Below are 24,766 nucleotides of genomic sequence, written 5' to 3'. Positions count from 1 at the left end.
TTAAGTTTGATGTCATTAACGTTAGTTATATATTGTAACATGTTACGTTCTAATGTAAAATTTAAACATTACTAGGTTAAAAAAGTGAAAATAACAGCCCATAAATATCCTATTACTGGGATACGTCTGCCCCTTCACCTCTCCAAAGTCTGAAGAACAAGTTTGCACAAAGGTTTCATTCGATACAAATTTTCTTCGTCGTTTTCTTCACCGTGTAGTATCAGGTTAATTACACACATTAACAAATGAAGCCCCAGTGGTGCTGGGCCGGATTTGAGTCTGCGACCTTCGTTTAAGATTCACGTGGTAACGGTTATCTTGAATGTAGTGAGAATGATACGTGTAATATTGACTATTGATTTATTGTGACTGTTTTAAATTAAATAATTCGTTTTCTTTTCTTTTTTCTTGTTTACTTTGTCACATAACACAAGCGGTAACTTGTTGAAATATTATATATTATAATATAATAATGAAGCAATATGTACGCTTATTATTCATAAAAATATTTATAGAAAAAGTGAATTTTAGTAGCGATTATTCAAAATGTAAACGTCCACCACGTCCGTTGCTATGATATTGTCTCATTTGTCGTGGGCAGCGGTAATTGTAACGTCATAGCATTGACTCAAATGCAATATTTGATGAATAAGCAAATGTAGGTAAAGATACAAGTTTATTTTTAGTCTGTCTCTCGGTCGGTATGTATCATTGTGTCGTACACACTCAATGAGTCGAGTGCGCCATTTTGTAAAGATAACGTAGAGTTGCCATGATGCGTACAGATAATATTACTTTCTCGTGACATTGACATCACTTATCAATATATTATATATTTTTTAAATTAAAATTGAATAATTTCCTAACTACAAACAAAATTGTTCAATGATAGTTTGTTTAACTGTTTTTTTTAACTATTTTATGACATATGAAAATAGCTTCATACAACCGAAAAAATTAAATGAATTCGATGTAGCAAAATTTCCAACATCATGTCTATTTATCAAAAGAAAATATATTAGAGGTGTATTATGCATATTTTCAAATACTTTCAATAATAATATAACAAAACTTGAGCTGTCGAGCTCTTAAAAGAGCAGAAAGTCGTAATAGTTGAATAAGCAAATCGTACAAATTCTGAAGCACTGCTGCTGTGCCTTTACGGGAATCCCATCTTCTTATCCCATTTTTAGTATCTCTGTATACGCAGTCATACCTTTACATTCTAAAATATGTTCAATGATCATTTAACATTATTATTGGTCTTGATTTTGTACCTAAAATCATATTCTATTAAGTATATAGGTATATATGTATAACATGGTGCTAGGCTACCACACACTCGCTCAGGTATTCTTCTAATAAACAGTAATACTTAGTACTTTTGTGATACGATTGAAGGGTGAGCTGGAGTAACTACAGGCACAAGGAACATAATATCTTAGTTCATAAACGTTGGTGGACCAGTGCCGATGTAATGGTTGATATTTCTCACAGCGCCTTTAGTTACCATTAGGTATTGCCCCGTCCTACTTATAAAAAAAGTTAGTTACTTTTTGCCCGTGTAAATAAATATGTTATAATATATTTCTGTTGAATGATAAAATTGTGTCTAAAAACAAACGTCGGATAGGAAATACTTAATATTCCTTCTGCGCTGCGGTCTCTGGATTACAATTCAATGCGAGATTTTGCGGTTAAAAAGTAGTGAAGGTGCGTTGGCGCGACACCGTTGCGGCTACGACGCGGCTTCTTCTACATGATATACTGTATATATATTTATAACATGTACAATTTGGGGATCCGGCGCCGGCTCTATGGCTGTGGCGCCATGTAACCAAAGCAAATAATTATCAGAGAGTCTGGACTCTTTCGCACAAAAACAGATATCTTATATTTTTGAGACCTTAATATTAGGACCTTAACCGAACTTAGGTCAGGTTATGTGCCACTAAAGGCTATAACAGTAGCATAGTTCGTTCGTTATAAGTAGTAGTTTCGTTGTAATCATTTTCCGTTTTATTTGTTTTTACGTTTGTATTTAAAACATTGAGACGTTCTGAAATTTTCCTAAAAAAAAAAATTAGAAATATATTAGATTTTTTTTTGTATTGCAATTATTTTTCTTTCTTGTGTAAAAAAAAGTATATTACTTGTAGCAAGTTAATAAAAAGTATTAATATATTAAACATGTTTATACTAGGAGTAGTTTATTGTATAATCATTTACAATTTTGAGTAATAAGTACTTGAATATTGTTGTCCCAAAAATGCTTCTTTTTTGTCGTGCTAAAGGACCTACGAAACTTGAAAATGTTTTGGCAATACTCCAATACTGCATACTGGTTATCGTAAAAATAACTAGCGCATCATTTTCAGCTGACCCAACTTTCAAGAAAATCTTGTTATAAATCTAACGAAACTATAGTATTTTTTGAACGAATGTGTTGAATGTTGACGAAGTTAATAAAAGTGACATAGTATGAAAATCAGGTGAACTTGTAATTTTGTTTTTTGGTCTTTTTTATGCGAGTACTTATTATTCAATCGCTGATATTTCCAGTAGGGACAGCGCTCCCTTTGGTTCGAAGTGATGACATCAGGAAGGACCGGAAAAAACTACAACAATATTACTCTTCAAAATTGTTAAGGTGGTCAATCCATTCGGTTGTATGTTTTTTTTTTTTAATGTTTGTTACCTCTGAACTCCGTCATTTACGGACTGGTTTGAAAAAAATATTTCTTTGTTTGGTGCAGTTCATTTCGTTAGGTCTATAAAATTTAAAGAAAAAGTCTGATGCCGGTTTACATTAAATACTATATATAAATCTAAAAAGGTAACAAATTTTGCGCAGTTGTCAGGGACGATGAAACACGACAAAGGCGCTCATCGATCCCGATAAGTCCCGGACCCTGTCCCGACCCTGACCTCTTCGAGCGCTACGTACATAATATTACCATAGAACCTCCGCGACGATTATAATTTTATTGATAAATACAAAAAGTTTATCCGTAGAGAATTTTAGAATTTTATGATTTTATTTTATAATTAGTATGTCCTTTGTGAAAATACTAGCATAGGAAAAAGTACAGTCAGCAATAAACATAAGTTTCTCACAGAAGGTTTTTATAATATGTATAGTAATTATTTAAAATTAGATGCGATGATTAGCAAAGTAAAGTCATAGTAAATGTAACACTACGGAGCTTAAGCTTCCTCTATCTTTTTGTTGTGAAGATAATGTTTGAAGCTTATTCCACAACGCTGCTCCAATGTGGGTTGGTGGATTTCATATGCATTGCATATTCCTTACTATGTTCTCACCGCCAAGTGCTAGATGAATTACAAACACAAATTAAACACATGGAAATTTAGCCCGCCTGGGAATGAACACGCAATCATCGGTTAAGATGCACGCGTTCTAACAACTGCGCCGTCTCGGCTAAATAATTAATACTCTGATGTTAGTTTATGTTAAAGTATAAGTTACCGTCTCTTAATAATGTATCCGACACAAATAGGGAGTCTCGATCAAATTATATATGATTTTATAGTTTGAATAAAACATTACCCACCCTTGTTAGTAGGACAAATTTATATGACAATTTACCTTACAACATTACCGGAGTTTTCCGAGTAGCCAATTACGATCACATGAAGAAGTGAAAATGTATTATAAACAAAAAGTCGTGTAGTGGAAGTGTTAATTTCAATAACATGCTTATAAATAACATTTATATAAAATTATAATTAATATCGATAAATATATTATAAATAAATATATATATATAGATAAAAATACTTGCGAAAAAGTTTGTACATAGTATGTTGTTGTTATAATAAATAAATAACATTATTAAAAATGGTATTCAAACGTAAACTCCTCGCTTTCGTCTAAATTATTCAATAAAATACGTCAATTGCAGATCATGTAATAAATCAAATATATACGACATTCCGATACATTGTAGCCTTTCCTCAAACGAAATTATCATTCGTTCTGTGATCTCTAGGCCGTTGGAAGCTAACTATTTAGTATGTTATAAACATGCATTAATGAATGTCATATAATTTTAAATAGGTATGTATGTGTGCAAAAGATTATTATACTATTGTTTTGTGAATGGTCATAAATAGCATATCTAGGGAATGTTACGATATAATAAGGAAAAAAAACTAAGTTTCATTTCTCGGTTCATTCCGAATCAGTGGTAGGTTTTGCTTGAATTATTAATAGGTAGTTAATTCTCCTACATTGAATAAAATCAACAACATCTACATTCAACAAAATAGCTGGATCGCTATTAGGGGTAACACACGTGTTTATAAGCAGTGCGATGCGAAAGCGGCACTAAAACTAGGGTTGTGTTGCGACTGCCTTGACACGTTGCAAAGCGTCTACCATGAATCGGTGATTTGCTAATAACTCTGTTGCTAATAACAGTTCTATATTATATCTTTATTTATTACTATTTTTTGCATTAATAACTAATGAGTTATATTAAATTTAAGACATTTACCAATTATATTATCTCAAGTAATATGAATAGACTATATAGTGTTTTTTTTAGCAAAGTGATGGCCACGATAGAATAATTTAAGATTTTGTAGGTCTTATAGTTATTGGGGATCATCATTTTGGAACAGTTCTCGTCAAAAGAACTTATTTTTTTGTTGAACGTATTTATTTAATAATTTCTACTAAATATTATTAAATTATAAATATTCTAAGAAAGAAATAGGGTAAATTCAATTGAAACATTTTTCAAAAGCCTAAAATGCTTAAAACGTAGTAAGTATTAAATATTAGATATATACTCACTTTACGTTTAACTTCCTGCACAAGATGGATTTCGATTTAGAAAAAAAAAACATTGTTTATAGTCTCTTACAAAATTCAAAGGTATTAGTAAAAACTTTTCACATTAAGAAAATATGATTGAATGGTTTTTCGACTTCAATTACAGATCTCTAAGAAGGAACAGTAACGTCGAGACAGTATGTCGGGTAAATATCGGGGAATTTGGCTCGCGGCCATTCTCACCATCGCGAAGACTTGATACGCCTTCATGTATTATTATACGTGAAGTTAAGCTGTTCAGCGAAACACAACGATATGATGTATAAAATAAAATACAAAATTGAATTTACCGCAATCCTTATCTCTTCAGCGGCGCGATCTTAGATGCTCCGTTATATTAAACCAGAACATCAGATACCGTTTTTTATATATTTTTACGAATAATTAAAAAAGAGTTTTTATTGTTGAGAGTGCAAAGCAGACAATGAAATTGTTATTTTAACTACGTCGACATTGAAAGTGTTAAATTTTACTTATAATAAAAAATTAACATGTATTAATGTACTGAACTGATCCGGTACGTGGGTCGAAACAAGAAGGGCTTCCCCGTGTCCGCCATGTATTACTACATCATAATATGACAACGAGGTAAGTTTTTTATTTTCGAATACATACGAGAACTACTAATCCGATTGACGAGGAACTTTTGCATTATCAGAGACCAAAGTAACGTTGCTGGAACTATAACAGATACAAAATAACTTTATATTATGTAGGGAATGTTACTTTAGTAAAATACTAAAGTACGTATAGGTAAATTTGTTATTAATATTATAAAGCAGGGATTTTATGGAGCTCCGTAACTGTAACCGAAAACGATAAAAATATATTTATAATAATTTTGTTTTTGCATAGTGTTATACTTAAAGAGAGTCGCTAATTGTATATTACAAAGCTATTTTTTTTTTCTGTGATAATATCTTACACTAAACGAAAGCCTACAATTAAACTGAATTGTATATTTTGTAATATTTTCTTTAACAATATCTAAATAATCTAATATCCGAAACAATCGGTAATATGAATATTTCTGTTAAATATTATTCATATATCCGTATCCATTTCCAGATCCAAAAGATTTTGTTTAACATTTCTTACAGTGCCGTGCAGTTGTCAGATGTTAGGCAGCAGTGAGTATTTAACACCAGGTGGTCTATTTCCCACTCTCATAATCTACCTTTATTAATATAAAGAACGTGTTAATACGTTAATAAATTATACTGCCATTATACGACTCGCCTGAACTGTTATACAAATTGTGGTCCCTGGACTTTTTTTATTTATAATAATAATAATAAATTCATTACTTTTTTCGTATTCAGTTGAAAAAGTTAGTTGATTTATTGAACCAAGTTTTAAATGAGGCCACAATATAGGTGTGGGTTGTTTAAACGCTCTGGGGTGTTATCGTTCGTAAATATTTTATGTGTTTAGTTTTCACTATAAACTTTATTAATTTTACAATAATACCAGTTGAATATGACCTACAATCGGCGTCGTTCGTCGTCTAGTGCTTAGCTTATAAGGTTGCAGATCTCACAGTCGTTGAAATCCCGGGTCGGGATCCTATCAAGAAATTCTCAATAACACCCCAAACTGTTGGAACTTGGGAGTGCTTAAACACCTGGACCTCAGAAATAATGTAAAGCGTTGTGGTCTTTTTCCTGATATCATTCCGGTTGTGCTAGATTTGCTGTACGATTTTGTGTTTCTTATAACTGCACATGGTCACTCAAATTTCGAAACGAAACACAGAAGTATTAAGTAGGTACTTATTACTGCTTGGCGATAGAATATAATATGATGTATTATATTCTATCGCCAAGCAGTAATAAGCACTTAATACAATATAATATGAGTAAGGGGGAGGGGTCCACAGAGTAAAGTAAGCTGTAAAACTTATTCTTCTCTGATAGTTTTGGTCTATACTATAATATATATACCAAAAGTAACCTACTTCAATGTAAAATTATAAAATTCGATTTTTGTTAAACTTAATTTCGATGTTAAAATTATTATTATTTGTTAAAAAAATACAAATTACATGAAACGATGCTTAACGTGACAAAGTTAACGAGGCTAAAATCGCTGGATGAGTAAAGATAAATAAACAACTTTGACCTTGAATTGATTCATTCGTTGATTGAACTATTATTCATCATGGATTTGTCATTCAAAAACTGACGTTTTGAATGTCCCCGGAGTTGTTGCCGGAACTTTGTTAGGAGGGTTGGAAAAATTCAGGATTTAAAAAAAAGCGAATAAAACACGATTTTTAAAAAGTTCTTAATCGCCATTGTTTTGATTTTTTCGTTTTATTATTTGGGAAGAGGAGCGGTCAAACATTTTTCCAGTGGTGAAGGAATTGTTTGAGACGATAGCTTCTTCAGCTGCTGTGGAAAAAGTGTTTTTCACCTTTGGAACTATTCAAAGCAAATTAAGAAACTAACTAGTAACTCATCGTGCCATAAACATATACAGTCTCATATCCCACTTAGGAAGTTTAGGGCATAATAATTATATAATATATTTAATTATTTAACATAACACATAATAATTGGGACGCAATTCCGACACGATCGGAAAGAGCTCAGACGCAGGACTAACGGTGCTGTCTGCGGCCTTGTATCTAGCGACTACGCCAACGTGGCGGTCATTTTTATCAGTTTTTTTATCAAAAGATCTTTAAAACGTCAAAACAATCGCCATCGCTTATAATGAAAAGGCCATATACATCTGATAATAAAATAATTTAATGATGATTAGGTTAGTTATAAAAAGGAAAACGCGGCAAGTACCCAATATTTATGCAATTTATTATAGTGTTTATGTATATTATGTTTTACTAGTATACAATTTACTCCCTTAATAGCTATTAATAGAGGCTTCTATACACATTACAATGTCCTCTGGAATCTACGACTTCTAATGGACGACTTAAATGTCTATTGCATATGAATACCATATTTCGTAGCACACTAAATAAAAAAGTAGGTACAGATTAATGATTATGTACATCAAAGGCACGGACACCATTTGTTTCTAAAGTTGCTGACACAAAACGAAGATAGAAAAAAGGTCACGTGTAAATAAATTATTGTAAAACCAGACTGACAGAAATGAAAATGTTCGAATTAATATGTTGTTTGTAAAATAATAATAATAGGGGCACTCTGCTTCTTATTTGGCGTGACTATTATATTTTTTTTTACTTTAGTCATATGCAAAGAGGCAAATACCACGCGCTCTGACCTCATATCTCTTAAGATGTGAAAACAATAATGATTATAATTATGATAATATTTAATCAAACGATATTATAAGCTTTAGAAATATTATCACTTAGTAATCCAATCATCAATAGCACCGGCCGCTTAACCATCGCGTCGATTATAAATCAGAGCACTAAATACTATTTACATTAAAAAAATGTTTATCGTTACACCTTTAACATTTGAAATTTTAATAAATCTATTATGTAAACTTGAACATTATGGTCTTTCATAAAAATCTCTTGTTTTAAACTTTAGTCAAAGTAAACAAAAAGGTTAATCGATATTGTAATTAATTTTTCTGGGTGTTTGCCAAAAAAATAAGCGTCCCACAAGAATCATTTATTGACATACGTAAATGAACGACCTTTTTGATTCGTTTAAATGTATTGGTGATATTGTTTGCTTATGATAACGTTTTAAAAGAGACCAAACTATTATTGATGTTGTAAACAATGCATTATCATTGCTACACAATATTCTTACGATAAATTATTTAGTTTTGAACTCAACAACAGCATAACTGATAAATAAGTTTATTTTTTTTAAATTACTTTAAATTCAATGCTCCAATGTTGTTCTCATTGTGCATTTCGCAATATACGCTGTTAGGAAAATTCAACTACTAAACTAACATCGTTTGATTAGTGTAATTTTTATATTTACTTATTCTGTCTTATGGTTAGTTAAAGGAAATGGTATTAAATCTGACTTTTAAAAATATTTTGAAACAGTCATTCAGTCATATATTAATATAAAAATGTAATTAATTAACTTAATATTCTCAGATTTTTAGATGTTGTCCTTTTTCGAGTTTCAATTTTGTTACATTTCGTAGCTTCGTGATATACAAATTCAAAGTATCATATATCTTATATAATATTTAAACTTAACGATAGTTTATTATTCCTAGTATTTATCCGCAGAACCTTGAATCTAATGATTCAGCATCCAACCGACCGGAACATAATTACGAAATTAGTTACGCGTCTGCAGCGAGCATTGATTTTAAACGTTTTCTAGAGACATTGAACCTCATGACCCACTAAGAAAAAAGGAAATGTAAACCTGCTTTCGAATATTTAATGTTTTATATTAAAATTTCAAAAGCTATGTTCGAACATTTTAAAGGAAAGTTTTGGCATTATTATCTATTGCGAAATAATAGTGCGTTGTCCGTGATCATGACTAGCAGAGGTTATGGAGGTTGTGATAACATTGGTAATATAACGGCCTTGTCTCTGACGTCACTGATACACGAGGGCTGTCGATTTTTTTCATATAAGACAAACGGAAAACTGTTACAATGGTATAACATCAGTTATTCCGGCTAATTAAGCCACATAATTGTTAAATATATTTCATATTAGGCTGAAGTTATTCTAATATGATTTTATATAGTATGATTTATTTATACCTATCTGATCTAACTTTCCCTTTTTATATTGAGAATTCTGTTACAGCTGGAAGTTTGACAGCCCAAAGCCTCAACTAACAGCCTAACTTTAAACTTATTAGAGGTAACCCGTAAATAGGACATTTCTCAAGGCCAAAAGATTAGAAGTTAAATCTAAGAGTTGGCTGCCCTGTACATATTATTTTATATTGAACTATTTTGCTAATACTCTCGTTGCAATTGGATTACGTAACGCCTCTTCACAGCTCTGTATCTTTTGTCATATTATTATTAATAGGTTCAGTGTATATATGTAACAAATATTCTCGTGTAAAATATATTTAATATTACTAATGTTGACACAGTGACCGCAATTCGACCGTGATTTGTTGATATTATGAAGAGGATATGACTTTGCATGTTTCAATTTTTTTTAAATGGTGACATACAGCTACAAAATAAAGAAAATGTTTGGCAAATACAGGAGAAAAAGGTATATAAATGTCACCTTTTCTATAAATAGTATAAAACAAAAAAACGATATATTTAAGAACGAATATAAATAGTATTCGTTCTAATTATGATATTCTTACCGACCGTTCTAAAGCCTCATTAAAATTTGTTTTAAAAAAAATCTCTATAGTTTGAATAACACAACCTAAACAAAAAATAAATAAATAAATTGTATGCTTGGTGGATAGTTTATTAAACGAATGTCGTGTCTACATCATGAGAAATGTAATCATATGTATTTTTTTTATTGTCATTTTGTTTTGTAGACCTTTGAACATAAAATAAAATAAATAAAAAAAAAAATCACAAAATCGTTCTCGGCAACTGTCTGTATCTCCATTAACTTCTACAACTCTCAGGGTTTAATGCGGTTTTTACTTATAGAAAGGGCGACAACCGAGGAATGTTTGTATGTAGTTATAATTGGTTTAATATTTTGTACAAAATAGCTGAACTGTGACGTATTTTTATCGAAAAAAAATGTTTTCGTACGGTTACAAAGTCACCTAAACCTTGAGAGATACATTTAAACAATGTACTACAAAATTTTAGGCCCACAGAAAAATGCACAAGCAATACTCTTCAAAGGTACAGTCATAATAAATATTTTTATGTATAGGATATACAGATATGTTATTTGTGAAGCCGTATTCACTAATTCATAATTCATAGTTAGTCAGATAAATATGTATATTAGTAAGTTTTAGTGTTGCATAATGACTGAAATTGTCTTTCACTCCAAATAATTCAACTAAATACTTTAGAAGATATCACCGATCCCAAATTAAGTGCAACCAAAATTATCGTTCACAGCGAACGGCCGGTCCGATAACTGACACTAACAATAAAATTTTGATCTTCCTTATACTAACATCTATGTCACTAAAATAACAACTCAAACCAAATTTTTATATCATATATTTCATTTATGACATGTTTATATAGAACTAATATTTTCTTGCTAAGACGTTTTATTATCATTATTAATAAATTTCACCGAACGGGTCGAAATATATGTATAAAATTTTGTTCTATTTGTTCATACCTACTGGCGTTACTATCCAAAGTACAAGTGATGTTTAAAATACGAATGTCATTAACAACGATAAGATGACAATCGTGACAGTCGATTATCTTATCGGCTACTCTGTTATAATTATATTGAGCATTATTTGAAAACATAACTATACGTAGTGGTTTTTATCATAAGAGTTTAGTTTTCTACTGTTTGTAGTTGTTTTTAAGTTCTCACTTGAAAGTATCTGTGTCCAACTTCATTCTGCGTTTTTAGAAGTATGTTTTTGTGTCGCACCTCGCTGAATTTTTTCTCGCGTAATTCGATGGCAAATGATAAATATTGCCATTAAACCCCTTTTCGCGAAATTGCATGTGAATACGGGATTAGAATGTTATTTCTAGGAAGTGATAAGAGTGTTTGGCTCATAGAATGCCAAAAAGGGGTTTTGTAAAACTTAATTATATAATAATATTACATAGACATATATATAATAAAGTTTTTTGTTCATGAAACTAATTTCTATTGTAAAGGTTTTTCACCATAATGGGTTATTATCATTATATGTTTAATATTAGGTGACAATTATTATTATACATCAGCTAATGATCGATTTCAATTCAATGCTTCTTTAATATATATACATAATACGGCTCAACCGCTGTCTGTCGTATGTAAATCTTGCTAAGCAGAAACCTTAAACGAAGTAGGTACTCACTCTTTACTACTAAAGTGTCAATAACGATAATTTAATAAAGTTACAACTCAATCGGATGACCGATGAACACATAAAATACGTAAAAAACAAGCACTATCTCTATATCGCTCTATATAAAAAGGTTTTATTTTATTGTCAAAATTTTGTCTGTAACTTTTTATGTCCTTATACGTATCTAACTTATAAAATATACGTAAATAACTCCGGGTGGATTTAATAAAACTCTAAATTCAATTTATATGTAACTTTTCATTGATTGAACGAAATGAAATAATACAAATACAGATAGCAAAAAAATATATTCCGTCCGATAATGATTACTGTTGATGTACTATACTTATAAAGTTAAGAGCCATTCATTATCACTAATTGGATTGTTGGGATATATTTGAACGCTCGTCACATTTAAAATACTAATAATATGCTCGAAAGTCGTGTTTATTTATAAATAATATATTATTTGACAGAACAAACACGTGGAGACTCTTGACGACGGACAACTACGCGCGCTGCTTGATGAGGCTATTACATACAAGTGTCCCAAAGACCGCGAAGGGAAGAGCAGTCTGTTCAAGGTACGAATATTAATTAATTCAAATAAATAATGTCGACGTTTCGATTTAATCATAATTATTGATTATTAAATTAATGTTTTAATAATATATGCTTTTCAATAGCCATTTCATCGTAATAAACCTAGGCTAAGTAAATTGAATATCGATCGAAATGTACTATTTGAGAGCGAGTTATATTTCGTAAAGTGTATTGGTTTTCGGTTTCATGACCTAATTATTTTTTTGTTACTGGTCAGCCTTGAGGTATTTGTTACTTTTGTTTAATTAATTAATTGTGATATAAAATAGTATTTTTCAACGTTTTCAGGAATTGCTCGAGGAGGTGGAACAAGACGAGCAAGCGTGTGAGGCTGCGGCAAGGGGGCTGGGCGCGGGGCGCGGCGGGCGGCGCGGGCGAGGCCATCGTGAACATCACTCCAGCTTACAGGTATTGTTCTTTTACATACTGTGACGCATAGTGAAGGATTTAATGTGTTTGAAAGTGTAGAATAATTTAAATGCCTGAGGTTATATTGATAGTTTTTTTTACAACATCATATATGTGGAACTGGAATGAAATCTACATATATAAAAAATTACTCGATCGGTCGACTTTCCAGGCACAAACAAAGGTAACAAATTGTTTCTTTAAAATGTTTTGATGGTCGCCTGCTTGCAAGACTTCGTAAAAGAATAATTTATTCTTCAATACCTTGTCCGCAGGACCTAGTGGCGGCGATGGCGGGAGAAGCGGCGCCGCGACGCGGTCGTGCGCACGCGCACGCGCACGCACACACTGCGCCGCCCGCCGCCAGCGTGTCCGCGCGCGCGCTGCACGGCGGCAGCCTGCCGTCCGGCGTCGACACCTGTACGACATCGACATCTGCCGTCTCGGGCTATTTATCCAACAGAGAGAGCGATAGAGATCATCGACATACTAATGGACCCAATATAGTTAATTCTTTTCTACAAAAATCCTCTATCTCTTTTCTCTAATTTGAAAAAGTCGTTTAATAATTTTGTGTTGCGATATTTAAGAACGAATAGTATTCGACGTAATAAATTTATACCGAGGAGTCTCTCCGTATGTATAATTAAAAAATCTCATAGCTTTCCTGCTGAGCGAGGACGCGGGCGGCATCGGCTGCGGACCCACCCGCGGCGGGTACCTCGCCACGGTGCGCTGCGTCAACCCGCCGCCGCTGGCGGAGCGCCGCGTGTCGGCCGGCGACGCCAACCCACCCGAGCAGGCGCTGGTCTCGCAGGCGCAGGACGATACTGCCAGGTACTCGTCGAAATCAGTAAAGATCTGGTGAAATTCAAATTTGATGAAGATAATATATAATTATTATTATTATTCGGTTTACTCAATTGTATCTGCTATAAATCAGTTTCCTAATATCTTAGCGTGTTTGCCCAGTTCTGATGTTATAATGTATTGTTTCTAATAGGCGTTAGTTTAATCTCTAGTTGAGTATAATAGTTATTTAATCACTTAATATAAATTAATAACTGCTTATTACTTCGATTATAGATGCTTAGATTATAGGGCTTATGGCAAGTAAGACAAGTTACATATTAATGTAATTAAAACGAGATATAATGTATAGAGCTAAGCATACGTACAAAGCAAATCCGATCGTCCGCAGGAGGAGTAAGCCGTCGTTCCCGATGACGTACACGGCGCGCGCGACGCTCGAGATCGGCAGCGGCAGCGTGTGCTCGGGCCGCGCGGTCACCACCACCACCGCCTCCAACCAGGTGCGTACCCCCTCTCCCTCCGCACAACGCGACCTCGACGCGCAAACGAGACTGACTAATGCCTTGCGCGTTAGCACGGCACCGAAGGGTGGTGGTGTCCCCGCCGGCGTGGCGGGTGAACCGCGTGGCCCCGGCCAGGGGCAGGCGCGGAGCGAGCGATGCGATAGTAAGATGAGTACTAGCCAACCGGTAGACGTTCGTCGCGTCCGAGAATACGAGTCGCTGTGGATGGATAGCGTGAATAGTTGGTACGGCGGTTTAGATAGATATTACAATCGGACTGTTGCGGCCGTTGACAGTCCAACCGATGGTGCTCCGAACGAACAGGTTGTGACGAATTATTCAAATATATATTTAAAAAATGAAACTGAGCAAGGAAATAAACAAACACGACAAATATTTTTAGACAGTGCAAATTTTTCGAATCAATTTAATGAAACAAATAGATTTACTGAAAGGAACATGAAAGACGTAGTTGATAAAAAGAAATATTCAGTTCCCGGTGAGACTGATACATCTAGTAATATAAAGATAAACCGATGTGATACAACTGATTGTAATTTTGAAAAAGATCAGAGGGTTGTTAGTGATATCGATTGTGATAATAGTTTAAGAAAAAAATATAGAGAGAGAGTAGGACATAATCTAGTAGCACCGAGTGCGTCGATAATAAATCCTAAAAATTTCCGAAACATGACTATAGGCAATCCGTTGCGTCCTGATCCTGTAAAAAAATGTAGCGACAATTGTCATAAAACAGAAGAAATAACTCCAAGTAATATAAACAATACTCTCGAGTCTGGCTTCAGCAAAATGTACGAAGATATAAATTCTTCTAAAAAAATGCAAATAGATTCAAAAGAGGAATTTGAAATGAAAGATATGATCTCAAAACCAAAAGAAAAAACTTCAGAAACAATCACCGATGTAGAACTTGTGGATATAGCGACTGATATCAATTCTGTCGTACATTCAGATTCTTTTTTCAAATATGTCGCTCAGCAACAAAAGTTTATTAAAAATTTAGAAATTAATGAGACTGAAGATATAGACTCAAATAATTATGTTTTTAATAAGAAGTACGATACAGATGCAGTATCAATTGACAAATCCCTTCATATAGATATTAACAGCGAGACAGATTGCTCAGATGCAAGTGCATATACGGAGAGTCAATCAATCGAATGTCCAGCGAATTCCAAAGATATTGCACCACTAGAAAAGGTAAAGGATCAAATAACGCCCTTGGATCAGTTTTTATTGACTGACCTGCCAAAAAATTCTTATATACTGTTAACACTTCCAAAAAGTTTTAACATGGCCGCTTTTAACGAAAATTGTCAAACTATTAAAATAACTGAAATTGAAAGTAACAATGATAACATTACTAACGATTCTGATGGAAATATAAGTATAACAAATAAAATCAATATCAAGAAACATAAACAATTTAATGAAAATAGTTTAAATAAAACAAATTTAAACAGAAGCGATCTTAAAACGCTTCTCTATAGTGATAATGACGAAAAACCTGAATACGTAAAAATGAAATTGTCTTCCTACAAGGATTTCGAGGTAGGATATTTTGAACTTGACTAGTTATGTGGTCGTGATTGAATCTGTATGATACGTCTACAGTAATTGTTTTACTCCGCAGGTCGATTCTGCGATACCGTTCAGCTGCATCACAACACCAGAGGTCGTGGCGAGCTGTAACACGACGTCTTCTACGTCTCAGCCGACGACCGCTATCGATCCTAAGGTATCGTTGTCTTAAATTTTATTATTATTAACATATCTTATAGCTTTCGTATAGTATTTGACTCACACCATTTGCAATTTTAAGCTTTTATGTAAATCGTGTTAAATGTTTTAAATTGTTACTTATTATTTGTATATTTTAAGACGGACGTTATAAAGTGTAAATAGATTGTAAAATCAGAAGTCCTTACTAATTTATTCTTTATAAACACATGTAAAGCGTAACTTTCGTTAATGTAGAAATGGTATTAATACGTAATATTTATTCTTAATCTTTCGTAACAGTCAACATTATTTCAAATATAAAGTAAAATACATTGGAAAAGTTAATTAATATAGTTTAATACTATTTGAAATTAAATGGCAACGGATGTTCCTATTATAAACAATCTCTAAACTAAATTAATTCCTCGGTCCTAAAATCATGGCTTCCTCCTTAACTTTACATGAGTATAACGGATAGTATTTTTTTTTTAATCGTGTTAATTAATATCGGATTACGACACCGTTATGAGTGTTGGCACTCCTAGGTAACAAAATACTCGCAACTCATAGAGATGATAAGCGAGATGAATCCGGCATTATTTGGCCAATGATAGTAACCCGTATTAACCAATGAATACACAAGAGCAATTTCCTTTGGGAGCTCGTTTGATGGAATACGAACTTGACATTGTATACAACGGAATCAGCATAAACTTGTACACTGACTAATGGCCGTACTAATAAACGTTGTTAAATGAGATCGCTCTGTTTCTGTCTCTCTCTTTTTTAACTAATACGCCATTCAAAAGAAAAAGACATAGCATCCTATAACTATACTGCCATCACACAAGATGTATTAGTAAGTTAAAATAAAATATAATATACAATCTTACTGTCTAATTATGAAATTTCTATTTAAAGCCAACTGAGACCTTTCTTTCAGTTACGGTTAATTTATCAAATTGTGTTCATAATAGTCTAACACAAAGTCGTTATATTCCTCTATCTATATTTCTGCTTAGTTCTTTAATAATCTAAACAGATTTTGGTTTTGTTTATCACTAATAGAAAGAGCGATAAACGACAAACGTCTGTGTAAATAAATTGTGAATATTTTGCTTAAAATTTTCTTAAAAAAGGTCTGCAGAAAACTCGTAATTACTATTTTTATTTATTAGTAAAAAAACCGTAGTATATTTGCGAAGTCATTTTTTTTTAATATAGATTAAAATTGTCTATTACTCTACATAATTTAATTAATACATCGGAAGACATCACCGACTCCAAATTACGTGCAAGCAAAATTAACGTTCGCTGCGAAACTGGTGATCGGATAACTGTTAGTAATAATATAAAAATTTTACCTTCGAATAAATTTTTTTATTATGTTTCCTAAGACGTCCGAAGTCCATTATGAGAGTACATCGTCTGATTTCCGCTGCAGGTCGCTAAATTTTACCACTTCCGTTTCCTAATTCTTCTCTAAATCTTCTCTGATATATTTATCCTTTAATTTCTTTAAAGAGGTCCCTACGGCGTAATTCTAAAACTTCGGCTCGTTTACCGCAAATTATCTGAAGGATATCGCGAGAAACTGTCTTATAGCCAGAAACATTACTAAATAGCTGATTCAACTTTTCATAGAGGAAGAATTAAGCTGAACGTCCGATGAATTTGACCAGTCAACAAGGCTTTGTAAGGTAGGATTAACGTATTCAATTTCACGTTTTTGGCGCTTCCTTGGTGGTCCCACGTATTCATTTTCCGACGAATCCGATGAAATATCCAAAGAATTCGAACTACTCTCACTTAAATCTTTATTTTGATTAGGCGCGATCACCTCTTCACTCATTGTTGAGCTTTTAAGGTTTCAAGAAAATGGAAGACAAACAAGACTTGTATGAAAATAACTTTCTACTTTAAATCTCGAAAGTTGATTATATTAATTTAAAACTATTATTTTAACTTTTAACGACTGCTCGTGTGGCAAAACGACGCAACAATGACAAATTTGGCGGCTTGTATTTGCTTGTCAGTTTAGTTCCAGAAAGGAGTATAGGGGGCGTGGTAGGCGTGAATTAGGAAACGGAAGTGGTAAAATTTAGCGACCTGCAGCGGAAATCCGACGATGTACTCTCTCATAATGGACTTCGGACGTCAACCGGAACACATAATAATATTTTGACCTTGGCAGTTAAAACTATCCAAATTTATATATAAGTAGACCAATTGTGGTCTGTTTAAAAATAAAATTACGAATTTTTTTTATATAAATAAATAACATATAATATAAATATATAGCTATTTAATTCTTTTTTTCTAAGCTCATTTCTGATTTTCTTTATTAATAAATTGCACCCATGTGATGCCGGGACGAGTCGCTAGTTAATTCTAAGAGTTCTAAGAATTGTTTTGTGGACAATAATTAATTGTTTAGTTTTTTTTTTGTACGAGTATGTCGCACACACAAAGCACAAAGGTACTGTTGTTGTTATATAAGAGTATTTTATACGCTTAAATAAAACATTAATAAATTTTGCAAAGATAAATTCAAATTATTTTTAGAGTGCAATAAATTATAGACAGTTAAAAATTCTGATTTAGTTTTTGTATCATAATGGCAAATCATATATTTATAAACATAATTCATATACATACCGTTTAATCATACATATAAAAACAATGAGCATAATTTCGTAACCACAAATGTCTCTATCGTACCGTTTCGGATTACACACATATCGCGCAGAGTCAGTGTCGGCGAGAGACTAGAGTGAGTGTGAGCGTGTATGGAGGTGGTGGAGGGACAGACGTGGTAGTGCGACAGGAGCTCATGGCGTGATGTGCGCAGCCGCTGCAGCTGGAGTCGTGTTACCGCGCCGTGGCGAGCCTGACGGGCGGCGCCGAGCCCGCCGCGCCCGCCGCGCCCGCCGCGCCCGCGCCCCCCGCGCCGCGCGCCCCGCCCGCGCTGCAGGTACCGCCGACGGCTTCTTCTCTCACCTCATTTGTGGTAGCGTTCCTTACACGCGCGAATTGTATATTAAGGTGGCTGGCTTGCGAGTTTCGCGTTATTAACACTGAGTATTATGTCACTGTGATATATGGTTTTTATGTATTCGTATAAGTATATGTATGGAAATTGTAAATGGTGTGAGAGTAGGTAATCGTTTACAAATATCTCGAAGGTGACGTTTCTTGATAGTTTCGAGTGTGCTTATGAATGAACCTATAAGACCGTGTTTTGTGTTCGGTGCAGCCACGCAGCGTTATATCGAGCAGCTTCAACGGGCTGCCGTTGTCGCGGCCCGGTTACGGCTCGACCACGGACGACTATAAGGTGCGCCCCGCCCCACTCGTCACCCGATACACTTCCGTCATTCGCACTCACACGCATGCATCACTCATTCCACGCCGTCGCTTGAGACTAACTCGAAAGTATCTACGATTTAACAGTCTTAATGTTCCACGCGCTCTCTCGATTGCTTCTGTCGAATCGATTATCCATAACGACGTCCTCCGTGACTTAACCCCGTGTTCTAAAAGATCTAACGTTGACTTTTCCTTTCTATTCAGGTGCCTATACTCACTGTGCACTACCGTTTACAGAAATCTCTTGATGAAAACGGCAATGCGGTACAAGGGTTCAGTTCACCTCTCTCAGGCTCTAGTCAACTAAAGAAACCGAGGAGGAAAAAGTCGTCGAAGAACGAGACGGTGATCAAATCCCACCAGATAGACGGCTACCAGGGCAACAAGGATCTCAACGAAGTGCTCCGCTTCATCGAGTCGAACGCGGAAGGCGCGCGCGGGCCCAAGCTCGGCCGTGTCAAGCACAAGGACGACTCCGACGACAAGGGGGGCAAGAAGCGCTCCACCGAACGCCGCAAGGACAAGGAGAGCAAGATGAAGAGAGCGACCTCCATGGAAGAGCTATCGCGCACTAAGCTCGAGGACCTCACTGATAAGCCCGCTTTGCGCACAGCCAAGCCTCGCGGCTCCGTCGCACCCGCCAAGCCCGAACGGCGCTCCTGGGGAGACGATGCGCGCGCGTTGCTCTACCGCGCGCCGGCCTCCACGGACCCCGATCCCCCGGCCCTCGAACTCACAGAGTTCCAAACCGTCACCAAGAAACGCAAGACTCGGCGTCGCGCCGACGACGGCGAGCGCGAGACCGATGTCGCACCGCGACGCACTCGCTTGCCCTCCGCAGAAGCTCGCGCGCGCCCCTCGGCTCCGGCTTCCGCCGCGCCCTCCGACCGAAGCAACGACTCCAACGACGACATGGACTCCGTACACTCGCTGCCCGCCCTCGCCCCCGTCGCGCCGGCGCCTCCCCCGCCGCCGCCGCACGCATCCTACGCGGACATCGCGCGCACCCGACATAACATACCCGACCTCATCGAGTCCTGCAACTTCTACGCGGAAGGTGAGGCGGAACCGCGGTCGGAGGGAGGCAGCGTGCCGACCGGAGGTGCGGCGACGCCGGGGGGGGCGCAGGCAAGCGAGGCGGAGCAGTACCCGGCGCTGGCGGCGCGGCGCGCACGCGAGAAGCCGCCGCTTCCGGTCGTGCGCGCGCCCCGCAAGGAGCGGCCGGAGACACTGACGGCGGTCGAGCCCCCGGCGCCGGCTCCGGACGTGGTGGCGGACCGGCGGCCGCCCGTCATCCTGCTCGACTCGGCGGCGCGGCCCGGCGACATGGACGGCGTGACGTTCGGGTTCGACATCAACGAGCAGCTGCTGGGCGGCTCGGCGCGGCGCGGCGCGCGCGTGGACCTGCTACGCGACGCGCCGGAGCACGCGCGCGCGGGCGCGGCGCCGGCGCTGCTGGCCGTGCCCGTGCCCGTGCGCGCGTGCGCGGCGCTGCGCTACGTGCCGCCCGACTTGCCGCTCGACGCTGCACATTTGCTGCAGATCGTCGATTACGTAGGCGCCGGTTAGTATAGATCGCTACATTTTCCCTCGTTTTTTATTTCAATATTGATTAAGTTCTGATCAGTAACAGCTTTCATCTTCGTCATTTCAGCGTGGGAGGACGTGGTGCGTTGCGGAGGAGGCAAGGTGCGCTACTTTAGCGAGTAGTGCTGACATGTTGCGTGAAACGTGAAACTTTCGTAAAATATACTGACGATACTGATGTTACGTGTTAAAGTGAGAGTTTATTTTAAATATGAAGTTCGCCGTGTAAAAGAACGGTTTTCATGCGAGTGAGTGAGGACCTGCGCGTGTGTACGGTTATTGTTATGCCGCTTACTGTTTTCCTCTGATGGAAGTATCTGCAGCCGTCGGCCTCGCGATCGTGTAAAGTGTTTAGTGCATTCCGAGTCATTCGGACAATTGTTGAAGATGGTGAATGTAAAGTGAAATATTACAAACATCCCGCGGGCGCGACCACAGTGTGACCACGTATGCCACAGCTTTCGCTCTGGCTGATGTGAGCCTATTCCATATGTCACTATTTTGATTCGATCGATGTAACGTGACATTCAAGTTATAACCAAAATTAATTTCGTTTACGCTTTGTACATAAGAAAGCCTAGAGCATTTAATATTTGTAATAAAACTTTCATCCCTATTAAAAGAAATTTTATATTACAATCTCAGTTATATTATCGTCCTAAATGTTATAATCTTCTCACGTGATCTGGTATCTGAGAGTTTAATCCAAATGCGCAGGTGCTAACAAATTGTACCATTAAACTAAAATATATATTTATGTATTTGAATTTTTGAGTATGTCTAAAGAGGATATGCGAGATTTCTCAGTACCAGACATGTCGATTGGAGAATTTGGTTTGTACTGAATGTAAAAAGCACATTTTGTTTCTGTTAATGTTTTATTGTGCTTGAATTTTGTTATGTAATCACGATTATAAATCCTCTCTAACTACTTACTTTTAATTTGTTATGTATTTTTAAGTTTTACTATTTTACTCTGTAAATAAAATAAACTAGGAAGTTGTAACTGGCCATGAGTGAAAAAGGGGTCTTAATGTTTCTATTCGTTGAATCAACTAACCTTGTCTTTTATAAAATATAAAAAAAAAATTTTTCGTATATTATTCATAATTTACTAATGATTACAAGCTACTGGCAAGCACTGGATTATTATTTATCGCTTAGGTAACTGAGCTTACCTTATGGTTTGAAACGTAATATTACCGTCAATTACAGAAATGAATTAAAAAACATTATTTGATGTAATAATTGAAAAGTATGGAATACTAGTACTGATAAAAATCCACTGGAATTGACTGATTTACTGTCTAGGCTAAATGCTATTAGCCTCTGAATGTATATATTATAAGCAAAAATCGCTTATAGTTTGTTTACAAAATAAAACGACGAAGCGTCAAAGTAATGCAAATAATGTCCATCTGTTTCAAAAATATCTATCTCGTCTTCCAAAAATGTCTCGACTTTTTTTTAATGATATGTAAACCCTCAAAAGTTGTAAATGTATCAGTATTGTATTTTTATGATTGTAACCAAACCCAGAACAATTAAATATAGATTTTATCATTATAAAAATGTGATACTATATTTTATTTGGCTGAAGTGCTCTGAGTTCTCAAAACGTTATACTTGTTATAATGATAATATATGTGATGTTCTCACTGATTATAAACAAATGTATTAAAAATTGCGGTATGTGTTATGAATTCTCATAACTTTTCTTGGGGCTCAAATTTCTTTGTTTAAAAACTGTACTATTACCTTGGAGACATACTTTGCGTCAAACTTTATGTATTGCTATACAATGATTCGTATATTTCTTAATTCTTGTATAAAGCTACTCATAAAACTGACTGAATTTATAAGACCCAAAGCTAGTCCACATAAATGAAAAATTAAAAAAAATAACATATTTTTGTGAGCCTAGTTAATAGTTATTTACTATTCATTCATGTAAGTAGGTGTATGATTAGTGGATAAAAAATTATGTTATTATCTGTCCTAATATAAATTATGAATATAATGAATACCAATAACCTATTTTATTATTGCACTCGTTGTGTGTGATACGCGTAGGTAACTGTAAATCCTGCTGATTATAAATATTTCAATAGGTCTCTATGTATGTACACGCGGTCCTGGTATTGCATTTCTTTTTTCGTTACTGTCAGTTTAAAAAAAATGTAACACTGAATTATTTATTTTGTTATATGTATGTACTAGCAAAAAATATTTTTAAAAGCTTTTGTTATAATTTCTTTTTGTTTGTTTTTGAGTGAATATTCTCCTAATATCATTAAAAATTGTTGACCAATATGTAAGCGTATTACTGACGTGAGACGTCTACCAGGAATGTGTGGTTGTACGTAATTGTGCCTGTTCCCACACAGTGCACAAATATACAGAAAGATCCTACAAATATTTTTTTTTCGATTTCATTACAAATATCGCACACTGTACAATCAACGTCACATAGACTAAATTTATTAAGACAGTGTAGAAAATATTAAAAAATCCAAAAATAAAACTAAATTGTAAGTAGTAAGTATACTGTGGTGTGTTTACTTTTCTCATTAAATAATTATAAAAGAACATTATCGAAGTGTATGTATTGTAAAAATGCTCATATCAAAAATATAGAAATATTATTTATTGTTTCTTTTCATTGTAAAATATGTAAATAGTTGTGCAAAAATATTGTATTAATCGAAAAAATATTCACTTGTCATTATTAGTGCATTTGGAGGGTTAAAGGATTCGCAAAATTAGATATTCAATTGAACCGGTGACCGCTTAACGTATCGTTACATCGCTGGTATTTTGATAATTTTACGATGAGCTGGTATAATTAGCGAAATAAAAATATGTAAACTGCATCGGGTTTGAAAAAAACTACAAAAAAATTACCAACTTTTTTTTAATTATACTAGCTCATGCAACGCTGGAGGATTTATTTTTGTACTCCTTAGGTATTTTGAAACTGCCCATATTTTATAAATAAGCAAAGAGTGCGCTTTGGTTTTTTCGACTTGCTTCATTGGCTGTCTCTGAAAATGTTGCAATATAACCTTAATAATAAAAGACTTGAATATTTTATGCGACACGTCTGAGAGTCTAAATAGTTTTACATAAGAGAATAAAAATATAGTATGAATGAGCTACATGTTCTTTTTAAGTTCAGTTCCTAAGAACTGGAGTGATAATTAATGCTTAGAAATTATTGGCAAAGTGTAAATGTATAAATAAATTATTGCGGAAACATAAGTTTCTACAATTGTCTCTTGGTCTGATTAAATATCACATTAAATTTTAAAATATAGAGCTATTTATTTTAAGATTAGATAAAAAGTGTAGAGAATATAAATGTATAATGGCTCTGGCTACAATTTTATTTTTTTATTCAGAAATCGAGACAATTGTTCATGTATATATATAATAACCATATTAAATATATATTTATCTGCTTTACATCTAACTTTGCGATTCTAATTTTTTATTCTGTTTCTGAACCGGATGTTACTTTATGTATTAATGTTTGGTTTGTGACTTTAAACCTCATATTTTTTTATGAACTTTAAAAAATAAATTGCAACGAGATGCTTTTGTTGTATTGGTTTCTATTATTAATAATTATTTTATAGAAGTGTCGGCAGATTAAATAAGAAAATAGCATTTTCTTGTATTAAAATAAATAGAACCAAATATATCAAAGGATATTTATTATAAGCTTGTGATTACTCTATTATTATATAAATATGTTTGTTTTTAGTTAAGGAAACAGAGTAAAAATCTAGCGTCGTTTTAACTGTAAATTATTGGTTTATATAAACAATAATGTAACCAACTGCAATTTACAGTTATGTACTTTTTCACTGTTTCCGTTTTCTTAATAAAAATGTTGAAAATATTTTCGATTGGTTTTATTTTAACGCTTTGGGATATCTATATCTATATTTGTTATATCTATTTATACAAAT

General features: G+C 34.8%; 1 protein-coding gene across 2 annotated transcripts in view; it reads left to right on the top strand.

The window, feature by feature from the left end:
* Positions 1 to 24,696, top strand: part of LOC113404629 (uncharacterized) — a 36,689-nt gene extending 11,993 nt beyond the window's left edge. The window contains exons 2-10 of one of the 2 annotated variants that reach the window (XM_026645570.2): positions 12,243 to 12,350; positions 12,658 to 12,777; positions 13,053 to 13,197; positions 13,440 to 13,614; positions 13,979 to 14,090; positions 15,748 to 15,852; positions 19,093 to 19,173; positions 19,410 to 20,769; positions 20,860 to 24,696. In XM_026645570.2, coding sequence (XP_026501355.2) covers positions 12,243 to 12,350; positions 12,658 to 12,777; positions 13,053 to 13,197; positions 13,440 to 13,614; positions 13,979 to 14,090; positions 15,748 to 15,852; positions 19,093 to 19,173; positions 19,410 to 20,769; positions 20,860 to 20,915 — 2,262 coding nt within the window. In that variant the 3' untranslated portion in view covers positions 20,916 to 24,696. The remainder of the gene's footprint in view (positions 1 to 12,242; positions 12,351 to 12,657; positions 12,778 to 13,052; positions 13,198 to 13,439; positions 13,615 to 13,978; positions 14,091 to 15,747; positions 15,853 to 19,092; positions 19,174 to 19,409; positions 20,770 to 20,859) is intronic. The other variant, XM_026645573.2, reaches the window with a different exon arrangement.
* The last annotated feature ends 70 nt before the right edge of the window (positions 24,697 to 24,766 follow it).

This window comes from Vanessa tameamea, chromosome 21, assembly GCF_037043105.1.
Source record: "Vanessa tameamea isolate UH-Manoa-2023 chromosome 21, ilVanTame1 primary haplotype, whole genome shotgun sequence".
Classification (NCBI taxonomy): Eukaryota; Metazoa; Arthropoda; class Insecta; order Lepidoptera; family Nymphalidae; genus Vanessa; species Vanessa tameamea.
The sequence above is the reverse complement of the archived record's forward strand: the minus strand, read 5'-3'. Positions and strand labels throughout refer to the sequence as shown.